The sequence below is a fragment of the Equus przewalskii genome, chromosome 9 (assembly GCF_037783145.1).
Source record: "Equus przewalskii isolate Varuska chromosome 9, EquPr2, whole genome shotgun sequence".
In the NCBI taxonomy this organism is placed as follows: Eukaryota; Metazoa; Chordata; class Mammalia; order Perissodactyla; family Equidae; genus Equus; species Equus przewalskii.
The window spans coordinates 41,786,525-41,794,752 of record NC_091839.1 but is presented as its reverse complement, the minus strand read 5'-3'; the positions used below and the strand labels follow the sequence as shown (position 1 = coordinate 41,794,752).

Here is an 8,228-nt window from a genome sequence, read left to right as displayed (position 1 = left end):
TAAAAAGATTGAATTATAGTAACATTGCCTGTTAGAGATCTGCCCACGTCAGTACAGAAACTTATTTTGGAACACTTATTTCCAATACTTATGTTAAGAAGGTTGCAAGTGGTGTGCTAGTCACACTCGTATGCGAATTTCCATAGGCTAGGAGAATTGCTGGGTCTGAGGAGGCGAATCTACTTTTTTTAGATATACGATCTTTTTGCGTGTTGCGGAGGAGGGAGGCATGATGGGCTGAAGATCACACGCCCCTTGGGGCTCCCTCGCTTCTCCAGCCTAGTGGAATCCTCTGTCTCTCTGTCCCGCCATGCGTCGTCTCCGGGACCTTCCATCACGGCACGCCTTGGACCCGGAACGCAATAGCTATCTCTGCCTCGCTTCCCCTCCCGGAATTGGAGCGGTAGAGACACTCGGCGTTTCCGCTGCCGAGGGGGTGGGGCTGCGGCCGTCCTGCCGTCGCCGTCGCGGGCTGATGACGCATTGCGCCGCGTGCTCCCCCACGTGTGTCGCAGCTTCCCCGGTGTCTGTGGAGCAGCGGCGGCCAGTTTTCCTGGGGGCGTAGTTGGTGGCAGGTCCGGCGTGGGGTCCTCAGCGGCTCGGCGGCTCTGGTTGAGGCAGGGAGCGCTGGTGGGCGCCCCGGGCGGAGGACCCGCGGTCATGGAGCATCTCTTGCTGGAGGTGGCGGCTGCGCCGCTGCGGTTAATCGCTGCGAAGGACGAGAAGAGCCGCAGCGAGCTAGGCAGGTTCTTGGACAAGCAGGTAAGACGAGGAGGGAGAGAGAGAGCGCCCGGCCCGCCTCCGCACGCACGCTGCGGCTCTGTGCGGAGACGCGCTGCTTTAAGGTGGGAGAAAAGCGGCGACTTGTCACTCTCGCCCCCTCCTCAGGGCTGGCCACTGGCGGAGGCGTCCGCGCGTGTTTGAGGAGATTGGAAGGAGCCTTTTGTTTTTACCTGGGGGTCGCTTCCCTCTTCCTCTCCACCAACTTACCTCCACGCAGCGCTCTGGACTGCGTGTGGCAGACGCGGCCTTCGGAAAGAAATGTAGTTTGTTTTACTGTAATTGAGGTTGCATGTCGGCCCTTTTGACATGTGTATTACCCAAGTGTGCCGAGTCCGGCCACCCCTGATAGTTTGGGTGAATGTTTTCTTTTCTGTCCTGTCCCTTCTTTTTCGGCCCATTGACGAGTACTGATTGCGTTTTTGCTGTGAGTAAGGCACAGGGTGGCACTGTGAGGAGACAGATCCGCTACGGTCTCTGCCTCCAGGGAATTTAGCGTCTATTTTTGGAGACAGTTCATAAACACAGGAAAAACCTGAAGAGCAGGGCAAGACAGCTAGTGCTAACTGTATGATATTAACCATAGGAATTATGAGATGAATTAGAGTTTTCTGGGAGATGGGTCTTTGGCCTTTTAAGAGTCTTCTCTCGTTGACTTCCTATTCCCCATCTGAGTTGAGGACCCTTATCAGGCACTTTTCACTTTGCATTTTAATTTCCTACTTTATGCTTCCCCACTCCCAATATCTATGAGCTTCTTTCTTTTTTTTTTAAAGATTTTTTTTTTTATTTTTTCCTTTTTCTCCCCAAAGCCCCCCAGTACATAGTTGTATATTCGTTGTGGGTCCTTCTAGTTGTGGCATGTGGGACGCTGCCTCAGCGTGGTTTGATGAGCAGTGCCATGTCTGCACCCAGGATTCGAACCAATGAAACACTGGGCCGCCTACAGCAGAGCGCTGGAACTTAACCACTCGGCCACGGGGCCAGCCCCTCTATGAGCTTCTTGAGAGTAGAAATTTTTTTTCCCCCTAACTCCAATATCTAGAACTTATTCAGTCACGAATGGATTGTCTACATATATATCCCATTGCTTAGGAAGCAGCGGCAGTATTTTGGGTCTGGAGCAGCAGGGCACTAACATAAGAGGCAGTTCTTTTTGGTAATAACAAATTGAACGTGTGAAGCAAAGCACAGGGAGAAGTCGAAGACATCCCCTGGGGCTTCTGGCCTGTGAGCCTCCGGTAAAGGGAGTCACTAACACAAACGGGGAGGTCTAGAAAGAAAACTGATTTTTGGTGGGCTGGACTAAGGAAAGAGATAATCAGTTTATATGAGCTGAGCTTGTAGTGACAGCCTCCTGAATTATGTATTGTTACTAGAGATATTTTTCTATAAGTGAGCTTTAGAATTTAGAACAGGGTTCTGAATCTAGGGATCATGAACCCGCAACAAGGGATTTATGATTCCCCACCACTGTAATTGGATGCAAAATTGGTGTTTATGTTTTGGGAGTAGGGTGGGGAAATGGTTCGTAGTCCTTATTAGATAAGATTTTAGGAATGTGACACTAAAGTGTGAGAACCCCTCATGGATTCTCAGACTGTCTAGGAATGCTGCTGGACTCAAAAGCTATTAAAAAGTTCAGTTGAATTAAGGAGATTAGGATGCCTTTGCTTCTCTCTTGCCTTCGCCTCCCATTGTCTGTCCAATTCTATCCAGTGTCAGAGATGTCTTTCAGGTTTGTTTCTTTCCATTTTCAGTAATAATTTCAAACTTTTTGCTCAGAGAAGAGTTGATTGTGTTGTCTGTCTATTTTTCTCCTTTATTTGGAAACAACATTATTTTTATTCGACACCAAAGACTTATAAAACGTTGATTCTCATTGGAGCTTGGGATCTGAAATAAGAATTTTTTAGAATTGTCTTTCCTTCTGTGTTCTTTATCTCTGGTGGCACCACCCTCTCTCTAGTCAGTCATTTAGAGAGAACTGAGTGTCCTCAACTCTTCACTCCTTTTCCTTCACATATAGCCAAGTCCTCCTGATTTTACTTCCTTAGTATTGAATCTCTTCCTTCCTCTTCATCTCTACTACCACTGCCATCCTACATTTCTGTCTCCCAATTCCAGTGCACGGATTTTCCAGCACCACCAAGCAATTCTCGGACACCAGGTGGGTGTTCTACAGTTTAACTCAATTCTGCCCCTATCTCCCTGCACATAGCGTCAGATCCCACTGGTTAAGGGCTCAGTTCTGCAATATTGCCCTATCCCACAACTTCAGACACCAATCACAAATCCAGGTTGTTACTTGTGTTTCTGACCAAATGGCTGTAGATGGAGGTTCAAACAAGCCCCTCCATGGGTTCGATAATTTGCTAGAGTCACTCACAGAACCCAGAGAAACATTTTACTTATTAGATCACTGGTTTATTATTCAGGAACTGCCAGATGGAAGAGAAACATAGGGCAAGGTATGTGGGAAGAGGTGCAGTGCTTCCATGCCCTCTCCAGGGACCCTACTGTCACCACCCTGGAAGCTCTCAGAACCATGTCCTTTGGGTTTTTATGGAGGCTTCGTTACATAGGCATGATTGATTAAATCTTGGGCCATTGGTGATTGAACTCAATCTCCAGCCTCTCTCCCCTCCCCAGAGGTCAGGGAGTTAGGACTGAAAGTTCCAACTCTCTAATCAGATGGTTGGTTCTCCTGGCAACCAGCCCCCATCCTTTGGTGCTTTCCAAAATTCACTTCATTAACATAACAGAAGGCACCTTTATCACTTGCATCACAGGAAATTCCAAGGGTTTTAGGAACTCTGCTACAAATGGGGTTGAAGACCAAATATGTGTTATTATAAGCCATAATATCACACATCTTTACCTCCTTGATGACTCTATTTTCAGGAAGAGCAGAGTGCTTAAGAGCATGCTTGGGTACTGGAACTGAAGTATGGCTGAAGATCAGATCCATTCTCTTTTACTTAATTGCTTTTGGGGCCTTGGACAAGTTACTTAACTCCCCCTAAGTCTCACTTTCTTGATATATTGCCTATGGTAGCTGCTAAATAGTTACAGGGAGTAGTTAAAAGCAGGGACTCTGGAGCCAGACTCTGTGACATGGATTCCCAGTTCTGCTGCTGGCCTTGTGACTTTAACTCTTTTTTTACTTTTCAGTTTCCTTATCTGTAAAATGGGGATAATGTTACCTACTTTATGGGTTGCTGTGAGGATTAGATGCCTAGAATATAGTAAGTGCTGTATACAAGAGTCGTTGCTATTGTTATTGCTGTAAATAAGATTGTTGTGAGACCTAGAAAATGCATATGAGGAGCTTACCACAGTGCTTGGCACATAGTAAATATAAATAATCAATGTGAGCTGTGTCAATCTACAGAAGTAGAAACCAGTTCAAGAGGCAAAACATGTATTTGGGATCAAAGAATTGCAGTTTGGGGAGCTCAGATTCGGATAGAAACCCAATAGTGTCCTTATTGTGGCAGAGAGGTCAAAGGCTTTTATGGGGAAAAGGGCGGAGGATGAGGTAAGTTGTGTTAAAAAAGAGTTCCTTGGTACTAGAGGAGGTAAGGCTAGGTTTGTACTTCATAGATTGAATTGAGATTCAGTCATTAGGCAAGAGGCTAGACTTGTACTTCATTGATTGGTTAGCGATTCAGTCATGAGTAAAGCCCAGTTTCTTTAGTCCTTGCAAACAGCATATTCTTGTGCTTACTGACTTCTTGGAGTGTTGGTTTGGTCCAGTTTGGAAGATAAAGAAAACAAGACATGCAAGGCAGTTCTTCTGAAATAGCTGTTCCAGCTCTGTTTTAATGTGGCTCCACTCATGTCATCTTTCATTGTCCCCTTTTGATCAAGATCTTTCTCTGAAAGCATCACTGATCAGACACTGGAAAGCCTTGCCGAGCAGCTGTCAAAGCATTGTCAGTCCCTCGTCACCAGGAAGTCTCATTCTTGGTATGTCATGTCCCATGTAGGAGGGAAAGCAGTTTCCTGTGGAGCTTTTAGGCCGCATTTGAGGAACAAGAGTGCCAGAGCAGAGGAAGGCTCTGTTGTCAAGTTCTTTTAAGGGTAAACATCTTCTGCAGTTCCTTGAAGTTTCTCACGTGAAGTTTCATAAACCGTAGTAATCATTTCAGTGTGCTGAGTGACCATTATCTGAGTGGTGTTTTTGTAACATTGAGCTATGCAGAGGAGACAAAGTTTTACAGCAACAAGAATTCCTGTAATAACAAGCAAAATGCTAAGTTCAAAATGGAGAATAGGGGCCGGCCTGGTGGCGCAGGGGTTAAGTTCACACATTCCGCTTCTGCGGCCTGGGGTTTGCTGGTTTGGATCCTGGGTGTGGACATGGCACTGCTTGGCAAGCCATGCTGTGGTAGGCATCCTACATAAAATAGAGGAAGATGGGCACGGATGTTAGCGCAGGGCCAGTCTTCTTCAGCAAAAAGGGGAGGATTGGCGGCAGATGTTACCTCAGGGCTAATCTTCCTCAAAAAAAAAAAATTGAAAATGGAGCTTAGAGCTGAACTAGGAGGCAGTGCCTGAGGGCACCCAGCTAAAGAGATCAAAGAACCACAGGATGTTACTGCATTTAACCGTTCAGCTTGTGCCTGATTTCTGTCTTGTTCTATGTTGCTAGAGGTGTTTACCCAAGTAAAACAAGAGATATTTACAGCAGTTATAAATGTTACCTCTTAAATCTCTGGAAGTTCAATTGGTTAGGTGAGAAGTTCTAGACAGCACAAGGAATTAGGGGAGGAATAGCAGAGAGATTGATAATTAAATGTACCAAAGGATTCTCTAGATTTCTGTACAAGATGAGGCTTGTGATGACAAACCCAATAGTCAGAAAGTTTTCTCCCTTTTGTAATAGATTGGGAGATGCAGATCAGAGTATTCTTTTTGCAAGAAAGAGGAAGAAGATAAGGTAGAATTTTGTCATTTCTTACCCAGTTCAGTTTTTTTTTTTTAAAGATTGACCCTGAGCTAACATCTGTCGCCAATCTTTTTTTTCTTCTTCTTGCCAAAGCTCCCCAGTACATAGTTGTATATTCTAGCTGTAGGTGCCTCTGATTGTGCTATGTGAGACGATGCCTCAGCCTGGCTTGATGAGCAGTGCTAGGTCTGCGCCTAGGATCCAAATTGATGAAACCCTGGGCTTCTGGAGTGGAGCGTGGGAACTTAACCACTTGACCACAGGGCCAGGCCCCCCAAGTTCAGTTTTATAATGTGAAAGTTTATCAGAAACCTGTATTCTAAAGTAAGTGTCAGAATCCTTTCTGTGAATCTCTCTGAAGATGAGACATTTTTACAAAAGCATCAGAGTAAAAGAATTACTGTCTGTGGACAAGAAAAGACTTAACGTTATAATGCAATTGGCAAAGAAACTTGGTTATCTTTATGACATGCATTTTAAGATAGTGATTATAATTATGACTGACTGATAGTTATACCAAGACATATCAGAATTCTAGGAATGTTATATAATTTTTAGAACACTTATGTGTGTTTTTTTTGAGGAAGATTAGCCCTGAGCTAACTGCTGCCAGTCGTCCTCTTTTTGCTGAGGAAGACTGGCCCTGAGCTAACATCGTGCTTATCTTCCTCTACTTTATATGTGGGATGCCTATCACAGCATGGCGTGCCAGACAATGCCATGTCCACACCCGGGATCAGAACTGGCGAACCCCAGGCCACCAAAGCAGAACGTGCACACTCAACTGCTGCACCACTAGGCCGGTCCCAGAACACTTATGTTAATAACATTCACCCACGCAATATAACGTAAGAAGGTTTATCATCCTTTATTTGACAATGCTTCCCGTGTGATTTAATATTCCAAATAAGCCTACTTAGTTTAATATCTCCCTTTCTATAGGAAAAGAAAACAAATTCTTTTGAGATAAGGTGTTGGCAGGGACCCCCTGGAAAACCTCAGAGTTATTTCCGGGTCAGCAAGACTTCATTTAGAATTTGATTTTGGGAAGTTTGTCAAAAATAGCAAAGTGTTTTACTTACTTACTTACTTATTTATTTATTTTTTGAGGAAGATTAGCCCTGAGCTATCTGCTGCCAATCCTCCTCTTTTTGCTGAGGAAGACTGGCCCTGAGCTAACATCTGTGCCCATCTTCCTCTACCTTTTTTTATATATGGGACACCTACCACAGCATGGCTTTTGCTAAGCAGTGCCATGTCCGCACCCAGGATCTGAACTGGCAAACCCCAGGCTGCCAAGAAGTGGAACGTGTGAACGTAACCGCTGCGCTACCAGGCCAGTCCCATTAAATGATCTTATCTAATTCGAACGTTCCTTCTAATGGCCAATGTAATTTCCCTGAGGCTGGCAGCAGTTTGGTAAGACCCTAGCTGCAAAAGAGTTTCAACCCACGTTTCTATCCAGCCATATCTTGGGCCCCCCACCCTGATGGTCACCAAGCCAAGCTCTCAGGACTTGAAACAAGCGTAATAAGATTGCTGTTATTTGTAAACATTTATAGCTTCTGAGACCGTAGTTTTTAAGTAGGTGTGCTGGTAGGTGGCTTGCTTGATTTTTTAGAAATTAACTATTACATTCAAATTGTCTGGTACAAGATTCTCAAAACTAGTGCACAAAAACGTTTGGGAAACTCAAAGGAGCCCCAAAATGGCCACTGTAATTTTAAATCATTTTTGGTATTTTTGGTCCATCTGGACAAAAATTTATAAGAGGAAGGATTGTAGTTCTTAAACATGAAACTAGCTGGAATTCTCCGGGGAGGAACTTCTCAGGAACTTTTAGAAGACAAAATTCCCATGTTAAAGCATGGGCAGACAAAGAGACACCAGTTGCAAGCCTTAGGTTGTTACCTGTGCTTCTGAGCCACTGGCTACAGCTGTTTGGACAAACAACACAAAAGACAGAAATTGAGCACTGACCAGACAGTGAATAAACCCTCAGACAGCAGTAGTCGTTGCTGGCTTAGACAGAGAAACCCTTCCAGAAAGCAATAGCTGTGAGCCACACAGTGAGGTGGCTCAAACAAGGAAACTCTTCCAAACAGCAAAAGCTTTGAGAAGACCTGGAGAAAATGTTTCCTGGTTCCAGATTGAGCTTTTGCCCCCAGAATCCCGAAGAGAAGCAATGACCTCGCCAAAAGGAATGGAAGTCAGAACCTTGGCAGGCTCATGATTGGAGGAGCTGGTGGTCCGTGGAAGCAGTGAGCACACAACGGGCCTTGTGTTGGTACTGAGTATGTTTTCAGGAGATGCTGATCCGAGAAAGTGAGAAGGTGAGATTGTTTCAGGTCCTACTTTCTGATGCCGTATATCAGCCTACAAAAACAAACCAGTTTAAGAGACAAAACTATTTGAGATCAAAGAATTGCAGTTTGGGGTGCACAGATTCAGGTAGAAAGCCAAATAGTGTCCTTATTGCAGGAGAAGGGCTCAA

At 44.9% G+C, this 8,228-nt stretch overlaps 1 protein-coding gene across 2 annotated transcripts in view; it reads left to right on the top strand.

The window, feature by feature from the left end:
* Positions 1-456: 456 nt before the first annotated feature.
* MDN1 (midasin AAA ATPase 1) overlaps positions 457-8,228 on the top strand; it is a 160,312-nt gene continuing 152,540 nt past the window's right edge. For both annotated transcript variants that reach the window (XM_008538002.2, XM_008538001.2), the window contains exon 1: positions 457-762. In XM_008538002.2, the coding sequence (XP_008536224.2) occupies positions 661-762 (102 nt within the window). In that variant the 5' untranslated portion in view covers positions 457-660. The remainder of the gene's footprint in view (positions 763-8,228) is intronic.